Genomic DNA, 18,041 nt, shown 5'->3' on the forward strand with positions numbered 1-18,041 from the left:
TCACCCAGAGGAGAAACTCCTGTGCCTGAGCACCATCTCCAGCCCAGAGGAAAAAAAAGAGAATCCTGGCCTTTAGTCATTGACCTGGGCTTGTTGACAGAATCCTAGAGTGGGTGGCCAAGCCATTTATGGGATAGCCTAGACACATGGTGCTGGGAATCCCAAATGTAAACTGGCCACCACAGCGTTTGTGCTGTGGGTGGTAGGTTTTCTTGGGAGGCCATCTGTGGGAGAAGGTAGGAAGCTGCTTGGGGAACCAGGGAATCTGGGAATTGGGCTCAGAGCTGACTTTACCAGGATGTGGCCCTTTTTTCTGTGCTTCAGTTTCTTCCTCTTTCAAAAGGGGACCTTGACTCCTGCTCTGCCTGCCTCCTTGGGGGGGGGGGGGCAGTACCAAGGAGTGGTTACAAACAAGGATGCAGATCACAGGCTACCTGCCAGCCAAGTGACTTACCTCTGTGCATCTTAGTTTTCTCTAAGATGTAAAAATGGGGCTAGTAAAAATAGCTACCTTATTAGGGTTGCTGGGAAGAGTGAGTGAGATAATGCACACTGGGTTAATTCAGCCAGGCACATAATAAAGGGATAAAAGGCTATTGGCTGTAAAAACATAAAGCAGCAGTCAGCCTGGCCAGGTTGTGAAGGAGGAGCCTTCTTACTCTCTCTGGCTGAAAAGCTCTCAGTGTTTGGAATGGACTTTCGAATTCTATGTCATCTAGTTAGTTACTGATGGGTAGTGAGGCCCGGGGCAAGTTTGCTTTGTTCTAAATGTTCTGAAACCTCTATTTTCTCATCTGCAAGATGGGTTGCTAACAACAGTAGTCTCACAGGGTTGTGCAGAGTGGACTAGCCAGGAGGTAGGAATTACCTGGCACATGGAAGGCCCTCAGGAAGTGCTTGTGTGTGTGTGTGTGTTAAAGTGATGTTCACTGCTGTGCACCTGCCTCTTCCAAGTCAGACCGAGGAACACCTGGGAAGTGGCTAGAGCTGCTAGTCTCTACCCTTCTGTTCCCACTTGTAGGCCCTTGATTAGGGAGGAAGCTTGTGACTAGAGGAGACCCCAGGGCAGGCTCTGAACAGGCAGTTCGCTAAGATGCCAGAGGCAGGCAGGTGGAGGAAACAAGATGCTGTACATCTCCTCTGCACTAGGATCTCTGTGAGCTGGTTTGGAGACATTACTTCATTGACTCCTCACCAGAATCCGGTGAGGTCTTTCCGAGGACCCTTGCCTTACAGTGGTTAAGACGAAGTCCCCAGGGTGCCAAGGACTTGCCAAAAGTCAAGCAGTGCCTATGTGGAGCCCACACGGGAACCCAGGCTTGTCTGCCTCCTAAACTCCTAGCAAGGGCTCAGTAAATGCAGCTGCATGCACAAGCATGCAGTGAAGACAGGAAGGCTCCAGATCTGCCCCCTGAGACCAAACCTTCTAGACTTTGTTGTATTCTGATTGGGGTTCCTTCCCTCAGTTTCCAGACATGTTCCTCTGGGAAAATGTTGAAATTGCCTGGGTTGACTTGGGGAAGGAAGAAAATGGTCATACCACGCCCACTTAGCCACGGTGGCCAGACTGGCCAGAGAAGCAAACTGGTGGTGGGGCCCTCCAGCTGATGACTTTGGAGAAGCTGAAGGACCTGGGGATGGCAGAAAGGGCAACATGCAAGACAGGGCTTATGTGAGAAAGCCTAAATTCCCACATCCTTTCTGGCCAGGGCTTGGGCCTTCTGCTTTTTTTTCTCAGACTGAGAAGGCTTTTCAGACAGACGGGAAGGTAGAGACCATTAAAATTGAATCTTAATGCACAGGTAAGGAAACTGAAGCCCAGAGAAAGGAAGTAACTTGTACAAAGTCACATAGTAAGTGAGGGCAAGAGCAGAGGCTCCCTGCCTTGGATCTGGGTACATATTCGTGCATTCATTTGTGCCTCCATTCATGAGTCCACCGAGGGCCTGTTAGGTGATGTATAAAGACCTAGGTCAACAACAGACAGGCTCCCTGCCCAGACTGAGCTGGCTGGCATACAGGTCAGAGCAGTTCAGCACAAGAAGGGCTTACATAGGATGCTGTGATACGGAACATAGGTGATGGCACCATTTCTGGTCAGACCAATGGGGGAGGAGGTGACACCTGACAGGAGGCCTCAAGAGTAGAAGAAAAGCTGGTCAGGAAAGAGGAGGGAGGGCAGAGGAACATTAATGGCTGGAGACTTGCTCAGATGGTGGTTCTCTGTGTAGGCTGTTCAAGAGTGTTGCGCCAGGGACGCCTGGGTGGCTCGGTTGGTTAAGCGGCTGCCTTTGGCTCAGGTCATGATCCCAGGGTCCTGGGATCGAGTCCCACATCGGGCTCCTTGCTCAGCAGGGAGCCTGCTTCTCCCTCTGCCTGCCTCTCCCCCTGCTTGTGTTCTGTCTCTCTCTCTGACAAATAAATAAATAAAATCTTAAAAAAAAAAAAAAGTGTTGTGCCAGCCAACAGAGGAAAGGCCAGACTCACAGAAGAGTGTTCATGTAGAAGGAAGCAACATTAGTGATCCACACAACCTCATGAATGTGTGTTCTACCACAGAAAGCCTTATCAGTTCAGTAATTCCAGTTAATCTACCACGATAATATAATTATGTTTTACTTTTGTAAGGTATACAACAGTGATCTCCTATTTTGGTGTCAGTTTTTCAAAAAAGTTTTGATTATGGGCCAAAAAAAAAAAAAGTAGGAAAACATTTGGAGTATTTGAGGAACCAAGAAGTAAATAAGCCACAGAAAGTGAGGAGGAGAAGGGGACCAGGAGAGGTCCGAGAAGTGTGTGTGATCAAATCATGCAAGGCCTTGATCTCATGGTAAGGACTTTGGGTCTTATTCTAAGAGGTCTGTTCAATTTTTGCCTATGTGAGGTGCAGCAGAAAGCATGAGTGCTAAATCAGATGTGAAATTACCTCTAATGGGTCACAGAGATGGAGAGAATTGTGCACACAGGACGTTAGAGGTAACTGGATCATTCTAATGTTAGAATGTGGGCAGGAGAAGAGAACAGATAAAGGAATGGGTTGAGTTGAGGACAAAGAAGCTGCTGAAGTCAGGGAGGTAGGAGAGAGGGATGACAGGCAGCAAAGGTGTGACAGATGGTGAAATGTGAGCTGGTGGGAAATTTGATTCAGCACATATGTATTCAGCATCAAGCATCTCCTGAGTGTTAGACCACGTGCTGGGGCTTCTGGATGTTTATTCTTGTTTGATCTTCACAACCATACGAAATACAGTGTTTTTAAAAACCACCCTTTTATAGACGTAGAAACGAAGGGTCAGGACAGTGAAGAGATTTTCCCAAAAGTGTTCAGTGACTATGAGTCAAGCAAGGATGCCAGTCCAGGTCTCCTGGCTCCCGTGATGGTACTCTCCCCACTTGACCTCAGTTATTAAATTTGGACTTGGCTCTGCCATCGGAGCCCCCACTTGGACTGGAGGATTTCTCTCTCTGTCTCTTCCAATTCTAACATTCTCTGCTTCTCTTAGAGATACGGAGGTTGTAGAAGAATACTCTAGATTAGAAGGCACAGCCTCCACAAAGGCAGGATGACCGGGAAGTAATTGTAAGCAGAAGGACTATCTGTGAGAATGCTTCCCGTTCTTGGGAACGCCTTATGAATTTAAGTTAAAGAGAGGGACAGAGTTGTGCTAGTCATGAGTATAATGAAAGGAGTAAGTAAGTAAGAGATGGAGAAATGAACAGACCTTGATTCCATTCGATGGCTCAGGCCCTGAGAAAACAAGAATGAACAAGACTGACGTAGTTCCTGCCTCACTGAGGGAGAGATGAGGGGACAGATATCTGTCATTTGATTGACCTATGTGCGAAGCATATGCCAAGAATTGTGTATTACATGGTTTTCATCTATTCCCTTATCCTTTATCACAACCTCAGGAGGTATATGCTTTCATTATTCCCATTTAATGAATGAATTAACTGAGGCTCACAGAAGTCCTCACATGCTCAAGGTCACAGGAGTAGGTGAGAGAGCTGGGGCTTATACTTCAATCTTTTCTTTTAAATCGTTGCAAAATTGCAGGAGGGGGAGTGGTTGAGAGGGAGGGAGTGAAGGAAGGATGGAAGGCCAAGAGGCAGAGAGAAGAGTTCGATATAGAGAATGAGTCCACAAGCTAGGAGGACAAAGATGTTCTCTGAGACGGTGTGAGCACTTGGAGACCCTGCCTAGGCAGGAGGCGAATGAGGTCATTAAATCCATCTGCGCAGATGGGGACCCTCTGGGAAAAGTTATATGCAAATATCATGATGCAATGAGGTGCAATCTGAAATCCACTTGCGTTAGCTCAGGCTGGGGCTCAAGCAAGGACCGCACTGTGCTCTTTGGAAAGATCATCTGCTGAATGAAGACGTTTGCTCTTTCTCTCAGTTTCTAGAAAGGAAAGTCAGCTCACGGTCACAGAGCGTGTGAAGGGATGGACGGGGACCAAAATTCAGGCTTCTGCCCCACGGTTTTTTTCCTTAGAGAGAGTGCATGCGCTTGAGAGCGGGGAGAGGCAGAGGGAGAATATCAAACAGACCCATACCCAGCACAGAGCCCAGCTCGGGGCTGGATCCTGAGATCATGACCTGAGCAGGAATCAGGAGTCAACCGATTGAGCCACCCCGGCGCCCCTCCCCCACTTAAAAAACATTTGTTTAAAAATTTTTCCCAGCTTTCATAATATATGTGGATAACAAACCACGTTGTACACCTCTCACCCTTTCTTACTCAAAATCTGCCCCTGAGAGGCTTCAAACCAAACTTTATGCAAAATCTCTATGTGAAATGTCCCCCACCAAGAGTTCAGGCCCCCTGGAAAGTGGTCTGAGCTTGCTGGGACATGCTCTTGTTGTTTTCATCCTTGCCTCCCCCGATCAAAATTCCCAGCATATGTCTGTCTTAAAAGATACTTTCATATACTTTCTTTCACTTGACCCACCACAACGGCCCTATAAGTTAAGTATTCCATTGTGCCAGTCTTATCAACCAGCTCTGGTACAGTACATTACAATTTTCACCCATGATTTCCTTCAGCCATTAGTTCCCAGGGCAAGGTGGGGCTGATAGATACCAGTTCTACAGCTGGGAACCTGAGGCTCAGAAGTAGCTTGCCTATTTTAAATACCATGTCCCAGGGCGCCTGGGTGGCTCAGTCGTTAAGTGTCTGCCTTCGGCTCGGGTCATGGTCCCGGGGTCCTGGGATCGAGCCCCACATCGGGCTCCCTTCTCCGCGGGAAGCCTGCTTCTCCCTCTCCCACTCCCCCTGCTTGTGTTCCCTCTCTCACTGTCTCTCTCTGTCAAATAAATGAATGGAATCTTTAAAAATAAATAAATAAATAAATAAATAAATAAATAAATAAATAAATAAAAAATAAATAAATAAATAAATAAATAAATACCATGTCTGTCACCTGTTACTTTGGGCTAATGCCTGCCCCTTTCAGAGAGCCTCAGTTTCCCTGTCTGTAAAAGGGTGATTGTTCTAGTACCTATCTTACAGAGTAGCCTGACCCATCATAAATGCCCTCAAAAATGAAAGCTGCTATTCTAATGATTGTGATAAAAGTTATGACATGGCTAGCAAGAAGCAGAGGTAGGACTTGAACTTGAATCTGCTGCCGACCCCCACCGCCCAATCCAGTCATTGTCCTCCTGCTCAGCACTGTTTCTCTGAAAATTACTGCATCAGACCCAACCACCTGTCTCACCTCTTCTCTCTTTCTCTCTGCAGGTCACCCCCTTCCCTATGTCCTGTGACCTACAAGGTGACTGTGCTTGTCGGGACCCCCAGGCCCAAGAACACAGCCGGAAGGACCTCCGGGGATACAGCCATGGCTAAGGAAGGACAAGGAGTTGACAAAGAATTCCCAGCGCCAGGACTCGCATCCCTTTGGTATTGATTTCACAGTCAGCTGCTCAACGGAATGGCCTCCCCACACCAGGGATCCTTAGCACCCAACCGGTCTGCCTTTAATTTCACCCAGGAAGGACTCATAGTAGGGGCGCATGAGCCAAGTCTCACCACGCTGGATGATGGAATGGAATCCCATCCCAAAGTCTTAGATGGATTGCATAGACAAGTGTGCAGTCCCAGAGCCTAAAATTCTAATTTGTCACACAACCACAACAAGAAACATGTTCTACATTTAGGAGCGTGCACATATGTGGTTAGTACACATGCATGCATACACACCCAAACAAACATCTGCGTGAGGACAGTTTGGGAGGCTGAGCAGGGAGAAACTGGAACACACTCAGTCTTTCCTTTCCCAAGCTCCTAGCCAGTAGTGTCCTTGGGAGAAAGAGTTGCAGAAACTGCCAAGGCCAAGTGTTGAGATGTCAAGATAGCTTGCACTCTGAGGCTTGGAACATGTAGGGCATGCACAATCGTGCAGTCCTTTGGGATTAGAAGTGAACGGTCTCTGATCACCTACCTTCTAGGGAAGTAGAACCCAGGACGAGGTAAAGGATCCAGGGTATGCAAAGCCCCCAAATTCTTCTGCTGCCATGGGGGATTTTACCCCAACTCCAGGGTCTGAGGCTAAGCTGGAAATGGCATAGGGTTGTGGTGTCAAGGTATTATAACAGCCCCCTGCTTGAGGCCATAATATCCCTCCAGAACCCACCCATTCCCCAAACCTTGCCTTGGGACCACATTCGCTGCTACTTTTCCTGCTGCTCTATCCTATACATTGAGTACCCCCAAGATGGTAGGACTAGGTTAGGAAAAACCCCACACAACCAAACAGTCTGCCTTAAAAGTGACCCACGTTTTCCCACAGCTCCTCACTTCTTAGCCCTTCTGCAAGAGAAAATTCCTCGTTGGCCTACATGGTGAGAAATTAAATCCCCCATGGGTGGGCTTCTCATCCTGGAAGGGAGTAGAGGGACTGGAGATGCTGAAACCCTCACTGAGAGTCCAGAATGTCTGAGCCAGTGTTAGATTTTATAATCAAGTGGACCAGTGCTAAATGTCTGTGATGTTGGGGCCATCCAGAGACTGCTGGGATAGTGGGGACTCTTGAGTTATTATCCTTATCCAAGCTTTCCCGGCCCTCCGGGCTAGATCAGGCTTTGGTGCTGAGGACCTTGCTGTGGCCCTGAGCAGCTATAATTCTAGAACAGAGAATCATCTTGGGTATGATCCATCTAAACTATGTTCTCGAGGGCCATCAGAGGGAAGCCCAAGAGTTCACAGACTCAGTCCCCAACAACCCAACATGGTCATCATGTTTTCCACATTGTCTTCCAGCTACCAGGACTCCCATCCAGACCTGTGGTTGGTGAATTCTTCCCTCTTTCCCATGTTTAGCCTCCAAAACTTAAGAGGAAGGTAGTCCAATGCACGTGGAAGGCCCTACCTCATTGGGGTCCTCTTTGCCTGTGTTCCACCAGTTACTTGTCCACTCCTTTTGAATTAATATGGGAAGAAATTAACACAGAATGAGGTAGAGAGAATGGTCAAGCTGGACATAATTTCTGAGACCTGGAACTGAGACAGTGAGGCAATAGGAGGGTATCATATAAAGACTGCTATAAATCAAGTCATCTCAAATCCAGTGAAAACAACCAACAAAAACAAAGCCTAGCATAGGAATGGGAAACCCCAGGCATACGTGCTGACCCTCCTCATTCCTGCACCTGAGGCAAGCGCTATTCATCAGTCATAGTCCTTTTTCCCTATGGGGACCAAAAATAACTTCAGGAACCTTCTTACTACCTTACTCCCAACAGCAATTACCTGCTGACCAAGAACACTTGAGAAGCCAACATACCAAAGTGTTTTTTGCACAGGTGCCCACAAATTAGGATGCAGAGCTTAAATTTTCATGGCTCGTACCATATTCCAAACCCTGAGATTAGGTTTCAGAATGGAGAAGCTGCCACCACGGTTAAGGACAGGCTCAAGTCCTTTATGTGTCCTTCTTTTACACACTCATATCTCATTTCTATCCAGAGCATTTTCTATAGTTACCAGGGCCAGTCCTTAGCAAAATAATCATAAAAATGGAAGAACTGATCCCATTTTGTACTCCTTCCAGTACCTTAGAACCCTTGCCAACTAGTAAAGCCCTCTCTTGCCCTGAATTACCAACGTGTGTTAGCTGACAAGATACGAACTAAGAAGGGTAACCATGTGGGCCCTCCCAGTTGCTCTATCATACCAATCAGTAGTGCAAAAAGCCTTGGAGACCCAAAGACGCCATCACTGATAATGGGGTTGCAGGAACCACAGAAAAACCTCACCAGCTTCCCTTCAATTGACTCTCATCCTCTTTCTGCCTTCACCCTCACCCAGTCTGTGCCCACACTCTCCAGCTGAGCAAAGCTTCCTAGAGGCTGACTTCTATCTTCAGACTCCCAGACTGAGTTGAGCAAGGAGCCACCCAGTCTCCTCCTGACCGTCATTTAAACCTGTTACTCATAAATTCGTATTTGCCAAGGATATTAGGCAAGACAGGCTATATGACGGATGGCCAGCCTCATGCCCACATGGAAGGCCCTTCTCAAAACTTAGTGAAAGAGACTCCGTTCTATTCATGCAATGCACTGATTTCTGGCTTCGTTTTCTTTCTGGGAATAAACTCATTGTCTTATCCCTTCGATTATCTCCTGTTTAGGATCATGGAGTACTCACAAGGAGGCAGATGTGAAGCACTGTTGTCTATCAGCAGCTCAGGGGCCCTAAAGCAGTTGGGGGTTCTGGGTCTGAAGAAGTATTAGCCTGTTGGCAGCAAGAAAGAAAAGATGAGGAAGACGGTTCTCCAAACCCTGTTTTGGGGAGCCTTTCCAAGCCACAACCCTAACTGCATGCCCAGAGGACTTGTATTACCCCCATATTCTGTGCCAACCACCTCTGAAGGGAAGACAGTCCCTGGGAAGTCCATTTTGGTGGCTGAATTAGGGTGTTAAGAAAGGGAGCGATCGGTGGTCATAAATAGCAGGGCTTTGAAGATGGAGGGTATCGGCTGCTACTCCTGGCTTCAGCCTGTTGAGTTACTGCCTAGACAGTTCTCTTGGTCTTTTTTCCATCTTGGCCCCTGCTTAAATGCTATTTGTTGAAAATAATTCTTTGAGACAGATTTCAGCTACCTCCCTTCCAGGTTCAATTTAACTTGGTTGTAACTGTCAATTTGTTATAGGTCTTACCTGTGTTTTAAAAAGAAAAAGAAAGAAAGAAAGAAAAAGGAAGGAGAAAAGGAAGAAAGACAACCATAAATCCAAGTTAACAGTTTGAGGTTTTAGTGTTTTGTGTGTGTGTGTGTGTGTGTGTGTGTGTTTTCTGGAACTACTTCAAGTGGGAAAAGAAAAAGGAGAAAATGATGGTAACAAAGCTGTACAGATAGAGATTGATAGAAGACAAAGAGATGAAAAGGAAATAAAAATGCATGATTAAAACTAAGAATTAAAAAAAAAAAACAACAACACTATTTTTGTGCTTCCTAAAGGGAACTATTTATTCTACAGGCTGAGTAGGTAGACACAAGCATAAAAATTTCCCTAGCAGGAGACTTAAAGCAGGATTTTATAATGCTGTTATTTTCTGTACATTGTGATAGGGTCCAGGAAATAAGGCGTCTTCCCCCTTGATATGTAGTTGTTGTTGTTGGGGGAGCATTTTGTCTATATGTTTGGTGGCAATCGGTGTTAGTAGGGAGTGGGGAGGGCTTGAAATTGGTTTTACCTGATATTAAGGGGACATAGTGTGTTGTGCTTTTCACTTTATAAAATGTTTGTATTTACCAGTAGAGCACTGGGCTTTCTAAAGACTGCACTTAGAATCACACTGCACGGTCCACTTTCCTAAAAAGCTGCTACATGACCAGACAGGTAATTCCCCTGGTTTTTGAGAAACGACACAAAAACAAACCAAGCAAAACAGCAAACATAAAAACTAAGTAGCAAAGGAATAAAAGCCTGTTCTTTTAACTTATTCAAGTTTTGCCAAATTCCTACCAATTGATCTTTAAAAGAACTGTAATGATAGCCAGGAGTTATGTCTCTAGAGAAAGAACCTGGAATTCTTGACGCCAGACTGCCGTTGGCTAGTGATCTTGAACAAGTCAACAAAGAGCTTCTCCATTTGCCTCAGTTTCTCCAGCTGCAAAATGGGGATATTACTTACCTACCTCACAGTGGGATGGCAGGGGATGGTGAGGCCCTGAGGTTCTAAAGGGGCTGTGGCAATCTGTGAGAGACACAAAGTCCGTGGGTTACTTTTCAAGAATGCACGGGCCCAGTGGACATCTACACAAGACAGGGAGTGCTCATCAGATATTTCAAGGAATAAAGCTGGAGCTCCTGGATTTTATTATCCACCTTAAGAGAGAGGCTTGTATTTGGGAATATTTCACTCATAGGTAAACTGGATTTTTCTCCCCCTATTCTGGCCTTTACCAGTTCTAGAATTTTATTAAAAGCCAATTACATCTTCCAGTGAAAAAGTCAGTTTACTGTGTGGTCTATTCAAGACTTATGGGCCATTTCCAACTTCACAGAGGAAGGGAGTCACTAAAATCTCTTCTTCTCAGACTTAAAATTCCACATTAAGTGTTCCATTAAAACAAGATATGGCATTCTGAGTGCAAACAACTCGGGGCTTCTTAAACTAATACACCAGCAGTCAGTGAGGAGAATTTTGAACAATTCTTGAGTTGCTTTCTTGGGTCTCTATAATCAATAACCTGTCCGCAGATATCTATCTATATAAAGATATTATATATAAAAATAAATTTACATATATATGCACATGTATATATAGTTGTACATATATGTGTGTATATATATACTTAAATGTAATATTTACAAAATAAAACTGTGATCTCGTCTAGAGAAAATGTATTCATATTACAAACTGCTCTTCCATATTTATGTATCATATTATACCTTTTTATTATTGTTATAATTATTATGGGTATTTCTAATTATTATGATGTTGAAATCTGTTTGGCACCTTCTGGAAACAACCAAAAAATGACTCTCCATTGAAGTGCTTACAATCTGTTCTCATGAGAATTCTACTGGCCTACTACTATAAAAAAAAAAAAAGAAAAAAAAATCTAAACACCAAAAACAAAACACAATTCCAATCCTTTTTCTGTACCTCACGCGCATAAATTTGCTGCTCCTATTTTGGGTTTTATTTTTTTTCCTGTTTATGTGTTTTATGGATCTAAGTTAAGTCTTTCAGCAATATATAAAATTGTAAATAGTAAACTTTATTTATTAAGAATGTCATCTTTTTTAATTTATATTTACACAATTGTTCATCTAATTTATTTTTTCTATACAGTTTTAAATACTCAGCCATATTTTGCTGTTCGTGATATTTTTATCCTGTTCTTGTGGATTTGTTTTTCCATACTGTTTTCTCTGGTCTCAATTACAGGTTGGATCTCACAAAAAAAAAAAAAAAATGATGTCAAAGACAAATATTTTGCCACTGTTGATTACTATACCTTAAAATTCTATATTATGAAAATATATAATAGCTTGTATGCTTCAATATGTAGCGGTGTGGTTTCTGTCTGTTGGGGAAATCTAAAGGACTCTCCTGTGGACACACTCATATGCAAGGGAACCCCATGGCCTCAGATGAGAAGATCTATGGTAGCATGAGGTTGAATTTAATATACGCCCAATCTTCTACACAAATAACTCCTGAAAAACATCTATATTTTGCATATGCAAAAACTGAAAAATATTCTCTTTTTTTTGTTATTATCGTCATTTTTTTATTATGTTAAAAATATTTTTACATGTTAAAAAAAAGTTCAATTTTCAGGAAACTGAAACAAATATCAGTACCAGCTCTATCCGGCCTTTTGGATGCTATCTTCAACGATGTACTTCCAGCCTGTTCTTTATTTTCATTTTTTTCTTGATTATTGAACGCTTAGTCATCCAGTTCATCCAATGACCCTGCAGCTGAGGCTGAAGTTGTGCTGTTTTTGATCTGCCTACTGGGTCTCATTTTTCATCATATCACCACTTAGTAGCCATGTGATCTTTGGGAAGTTTATTCAATTGCTTTAAGATTTAGTTTTCCCATCTGTAAAATGGAAATCATAAAGGGACCCACCTCATGATGTTGTTGAAGGTGGAATTAAATGAGATAAATATGTAATGTTTTAGAACTGCAGCAGGCACAGAGTATATTAACTCTTGTTATGGTGATGATGAGACGGGTTGCTCAGGACAGCTATTCATAATACATGAATTTTTCTGAGATCTCCTTATTTTTTAAGAGAATAAAACCAAGAGATACCAAAGCATTCAAGCACTTGGCACCAGCATGGCCACGGAGTAAAGAGCTCACCAAACACTGAGCTCTTGGCTGGCAGCACCACCACAACACAGGTCAAAATATGTATTGATCTGCCGGTACTTCAACATTTTGAATCTGAACAAAAGGGCAGTTTGGGGACATCCAGGTGAATTATAGGAAAGGGTATAAGTAGGGAAGTCAAGAACTACCCATGGTAGGTTTTCTAGACTCTCTACAAACAGAATCCACTGAGAGACAGGAAGGGAGGCACCAAAGATAAAATCAAAGTTACTGCTAAATGCTGCCAGATAAATGGTTATTTCCAAAGAGAAATGGTGATTAAAGAGAACATTTTACTCAGTGCTTTTCAATTCACTGTGAAGACTGAAACATGATTTAAAGAATAGTTTCATGAAAAGAGGCAAATATTTCCCGAAGAGAGAAAAAGTCTTCATATAGTTCTTTGGACCCCTTGGTTTTGTCTGCAGAGACAAAGCTATGGGGCAGAGATTTCTCTTGGTAGATAGAAGATACTAGTTCTAGTGTCTTCTCCTAACCATAACACACACACACACATACGCATGCACACAGTAATGGAGAAAGTTCACTGGGCTTTAGTTGCTTAATCTGTCAAATGGGAAAATGACTCCCTTCTCACTTCAAAACAGGCAGAGACATTCAACATTTACATCTATTTATATTTGTCACCCACATTCTAGAGCTTATAACCTTTCAGGCTTACAGAACAGTTGAGCAGAAAGTAGAGCTCCTATTGGACTTCCTTTTAAATAATGAAATATGTGGGACTGGGAAATCTAGCGATTTTCTAGGGTCAGCCATCAGGAAAATGTAAAAACCTAAAGCCATGTGATCAGATGTGTAAGTTTGGAAATTCAAGTAATATTCCTGATGACCCCTCAGTGGTTTATTGTGTTGAGGTTGCAAGATGAGAGTGGAAGGCTTTGGAGAAGGGTTTGGAGTTGGGATCTGGAATCATGACCATTTATATGCTGTGCTGTCTTGGACAGTTCTCTACCTGCTCAGTAGCCTTGTCTGTAGATGGGATTCATCATTTCTGTCTTAAACAGGCTGTCCTCAGAAAAAGGTATCATAATTTAAGTAAAGCACTCAGCAGGGGGCTGCTATATAGTAGGTCTCAGTATATGTTGCTTGTTACTCTTTTGCCCTCCCCACTTTTCCACCCCATCCTTGACTAAATATGGTTCCCATGGTAGGCTGCACTTTGCAGAAGGGAGGGAAAGAGGTACACCCAGACCAGCTCCCCAGTATTTATGTGGAAAAAAAAATGCACCACTTCTACATCACCAAGACTGAAGTTTTGCAGTGTATTCAACTTGCTTCCATCTCTATGAAATGATAAATCTCAGTTACATGCCCAAGAGACTGAACAGGTCCACAGTAAAGACCAATGAAAAATTAAAATCAATATAATTCTTCTCTCTAGCTTGTACTTTAAAAGGTTAACAACAAGAGCAGAAGTGGGGAAGGGGTGCCTTTCTTTAAGACAAAGAAATAGATTAGCTTCTCTTTTATTTCTCACAAAAGTACTGTGATCTAGGGATCATTAGTCCCATTTTCACAGATGAGAGAAACTGAGGCTCAGAGTTTAAGTGAATTTTCATAGTGAATGGCCCCAAAAGTCAAGTCCCAATCTTGTTGAGGTGTAAACACTACATTACACTGATTCTCTCTTCTCATGATTATCTTAGGTCTGTTTGGCTAAAAGCAGTATTATTTAAATATTCCAGGGACGGAAATTGTTTCAACTTAATCTCAACACAGATTGACTGGTAGTGATTGCAAGGCTGGGTTGAGAAAGGTTTGTATAATGCATCTGGGCTATAGGGGAAAGTATAATATGACCTTGGGAATGTCATCTCATCTCTCTGAACTTGTTTCCTCATCCGTGCCTTCCTATCATGGAAATGGAAGGGGCAGTGGCAGTATAAATGTTCTAGTTGCTTCTCTGTGTTTAGTACAGTTTCTTTATTTGTCAAATGTAAATTGAAGATTGGGTGGGGGAGAAGATTCTCTAGGGCTACAGCTCATGCAAGACACAGAGCCCCCTCTTCTACCTCCCTGGTCAATACTCTCTCCTTGACCAGAATGCCTCTTGTCTAAATTGATGAGAGACATCATCATCTTTGCACTATCTGGATCCCCTTGAACAAGTTACCAATTTGTACCTTGACTGGTGCTAAGTGCACATTTTTTTCCTGGAAGTTTCCATCCATGACTAGTAGAGTCTTGTTTCTTGGAATGACATTGAACTTGTCTCAAGCCTATGAGGAGAACAGGTTATGTGCACTTCTCTAGCTACCCTATCCTCTACTGACCAGTTAGGGTGGGGAAGACAGCCTATATAATAATCTTTAAAGGAAGTTCCATTTAGTGAGAAATCACCCTTATCCATTCTTTAATTTAATCCTAACAGCGATGCTGTAAACACGTATCTTTAAATCCATTTTATGGATGAGAATAGGGATCCACAGAAATGAGATACTTTGCACAAATACACAGTGAACAAGTACTAGAGCCAGGATTTTGGCCCAGGCATGTCAGATTTCTAAACCCACATTTTTATTTCTTATGCTGTCCTTTCTTCCTATCCTAATACAAATGGGAAAAGGTTTGTTCCAATACTGACACTAGCTAGAGCAAATTTCTTTTCTCTGGTCCTCAGACTTCCCATTTGCAAAATGATAGTATAAACTAAGGACCTTTCCATTTCTTACAGTTAGCGATTCTGTGATGGATAGTCTCAAAAGTTCTGGACATAAAGGTAGAGTTTATCTGAAGTAAGAGGAAGGGAGTATTTAAGCCATTCTAGTTCACTTGTAGAACTGCTGCTTTTGAGAGCATAATTTATGCCATCTTTGGAAAGGATCAGTGTTGGTTTGTAGAATGAAGGAGCACAGTCCACAGTTGGGGGGAATCTGGGCTGGCAGTTAAAGCACTTAGTAGGAAAATGTTAAGTTTATTTCTAGTTCACTCAATTTCTGCGTATCTACCTTTTCCACTTCCTTACTTCCCATATTCAATAAAGATAGGTAGAGTGTCTATTCATAAAGAGAGGCATTAAAAAGGACTCCTAGTATTTTCCTGATTAAGAAGAAGCTATGACAGTATCTAATGCCAAAGGTAATGCCCTAAGACCCAGCATTTCCACTTCTAAGAGTACACCCAAAAGAAATGCATACATATATTCACCAAAAACAACTTCTAGAATGTTTAGAGTAGCACTACGGATGACACCTCGAACTTGGGAACTCACCAAATGCCCATCAACAGTATGATGAGCAAATAAGAAGTATATATTAATACAATGAAATTCTATACAGCTATAAGAACAAATGATCTACAACTTTATGCAATAATACAAATAAATCCCACAAAAATGATGTCAAGCAAAAGAAGTAAGACACAAAAACTATGTACTCCGGGATTTCCATTTTATGAAGTACAAAAATAAGCAAAGCACAATTAATGGTGCTGGGGCAACTGCAAAAGAATGAAAAAGAATGAAATTGGACCCCTACCTCATACCATATACACGAATTGACTCAAAATGGATCAATGACCCAGATATGAAAGCTAAAAGCATAAAATTCTTACAAGAACACATAGGCGAACATCTTAATGACCTCGGATTTGGTGATAGATTCTTAGATATAGCACCAAAGCACAAACAACAGATGAAAAAATAAATTAGACTTCATCAAAATTAAAAACTTTTGTGCCTCAAAGGACACTCTCAAGAAATTGGAGAAAATATTTCTTAATCATTTGTAAAGAATATACAAAGAACTATTACAAAAAGACAAAGAACCCAATTGAAAATGGAAAAAAAAATAACTTGAATAGACATTTCTCCAAAGATTAAAGACAAAGGATGGATATAATAAAACAATGGAAAATAACAAGCGTTGGTGATGATGTGGGGAAATTAGAACCCTTGTACATTGCTGGTGGGCACATAAAATGGTACAGCCACTGTGGAAAACTACTTGTTGGTTCCTCAAAAAGTTAAACGTAGAATTGCCATATGATCCCCAAATTCCACTCCAATATATATGCTCAAAGTAATTAAAAATGGATACTCAAACCAGTACATGTACACATGTTTGTAGCTGCACTATTCATAATAGACAAAAGGTGAGATAGCCCAAATACCCATCAACGAATGAAAGGATAAGCAAACAAAAGGACATTATTCAGTCATAAAAAAGAATGCAATACTGATGTGTGCTGCAAAGTCAATAAGCCTCCAAAATATTGTGTTCAAAGCCACTAACCAAAGGTTACATATCATATGATTCCATTTATATGAAATATCAGAATAGATAAATTCATGTAGAAAGACACAGATTGATGGTTGCCAGGGGCTTGAGGAGGGTCAAATGGGGAGAAGATGTTTACTAGGTAAAGGGTTTTACTTTGGTGTGATGGAAATGTTTGGAACTAGATAAAGGAGGTGGTCTCCCAAGGTTGTGAATATATTAAATTCCACCAAACTGTTCATTTTAAAGTTGTTAACTCTGGCTGCCTGGGTGGCTCAGTCAGTTAAGCATCTGCCTTCAGCTCAGGTCATGATGTCAGTGTCCTGGGATCGAGCCCCGCACTGGGCTTCCTGCTCAGCAGGGAGTCTGCCTCTCCATCTCTCTCTGCTGCTCTCCCTGCTCATTCTCCCTCTCTCTCTCACTGTCTCTTTCTCTCAAATAAATAAATAAAATCTTTAAAAAAATAAAGTCCTTAATTTTATTATGTGAATTTCACCCAAATAATTTTTTTTATTATGTTATGTTAGTCACCATACAGTACATCATTAGTTTTTGATGTAGTGTTCCATGATTCATTGTTTGGGATACTGCAAAGGCAGTCCTAAGGGGGAAATACATAGGCATCCAAGCCTCACTCATTAAATTATTTTTTAGAAAGAGACTGGAGGGGCGCCTTAATGGCTCAGTTGATTAAGCAGCCAACTCTTGGTTTCAGCTCAGGTCACGATCTTAGGGTCTTGAGATCAAGCCCCACATCGGCCTCCCCACTCAAGAGGGAGTCTGCTTGTGGATTCTCTCTCTCTCCCTCTGCCTCTGCCCCTCCCCCTGCTGGTTCTCTCTCTCTCAAATAAAGAAATATTTAAAAATTTAAAAAAATAAAGAAACTGGAAAAAAACCAAATGTAAATAACAAAAAATAAATACAAAAATTAATAACAACAACAACAACAACAATAATAAAGAGGAGAAGGAGAAGGAAGAGGAGGAGGAAAAGGAGGAAGAAGAACAAGAGGAGGAGGAAGAGCAAGAGGAGGAGGAGGAGGTGAAGCAAGAGGAGGAGGAGGAAGAGGAGAAGGAGGAGGAGGAGAAGAACTTCAGTGCCCTTAGAAGTCAGGATAGCTCCCTTTAACCTGTGGAATCCTTCAGAGATGTAAAAAGGGTAGTCATTGGATGGGAAAAGAAAGGGGGCTTCTGAGAGGCTAGTAATGTGCTGCTTCTTGATTTGAGTGCTGGTTACACATGTCTGAGTTTATGAAATTCATCAAGTACTTATAATAAGCGTACATAGTTTTCTGTATGTTTATTATGTCAATACCAAAGTTTTTATAAAGATTCACTGGCAAAAATGCTCCCTTAGAAGGAAGACATTTTTCTGGAATATCCTTCTGAAATGGAGTAAGACCCCACTTCAGTTAAGCAGCATACACTGACTGACATCCACATTTCCCCCCAAACTA

The 18,041-nt window shown here is 42.3% G+C and overlaps 1 protein-coding gene and 1 long non-coding RNA gene across 2 annotated transcripts in view; one reads left to right on the plus strand and one right to left on the minus strand.

Moving 5' to 3' along the window:
• Nucleotides 1-8,673, plus strand: part of PAPPA (pappalysin 1) — a 237,419-nt gene extending 228,746 nt beyond the window's left edge. Inside the window, exon 22 of the mRNA XM_045883010.3 lies at nucleotides 5,748-8,673. Coding sequence (XP_045738966.1) covers nucleotides 5,748-5,855 — 108 coding nt within the window. The 3' untranslated portion in view covers nucleotides 5,856-8,673. The remainder of the gene's footprint in view (nucleotides 1-5,747) is intronic.
• On the minus strand, nucleotides 6,450-9,125 carry LOC135362765 (uncharacterized). The gene is made up of 3 exons (XR_010407929.1): nucleotides 8,655-9,125; nucleotides 7,378-7,508; nucleotides 6,450-6,562 (listed from the first exon to the last, which is right to left on the minus strand). It is a non-coding gene; the product is annotated as an uncharacterized LOC135362765 (long non-coding RNA).
• Between the last annotated feature and the right edge of the window lie 8,916 nt (nucleotides 9,126-18,041).

The sequence above is a fragment of the Mirounga angustirostris genome, unplaced genomic scaffold, assembly GCF_029215605.1.
Source record: "Mirounga angustirostris isolate CCGP_5_RB_7025 unplaced genomic scaffold, mMirAng1.0.hap1 SCAF_15, whole genome shotgun sequence".
NCBI classification, from domain to species: Eukaryota; Metazoa; Chordata; class Mammalia; order Carnivora; family Phocidae; genus Mirounga; species Mirounga angustirostris.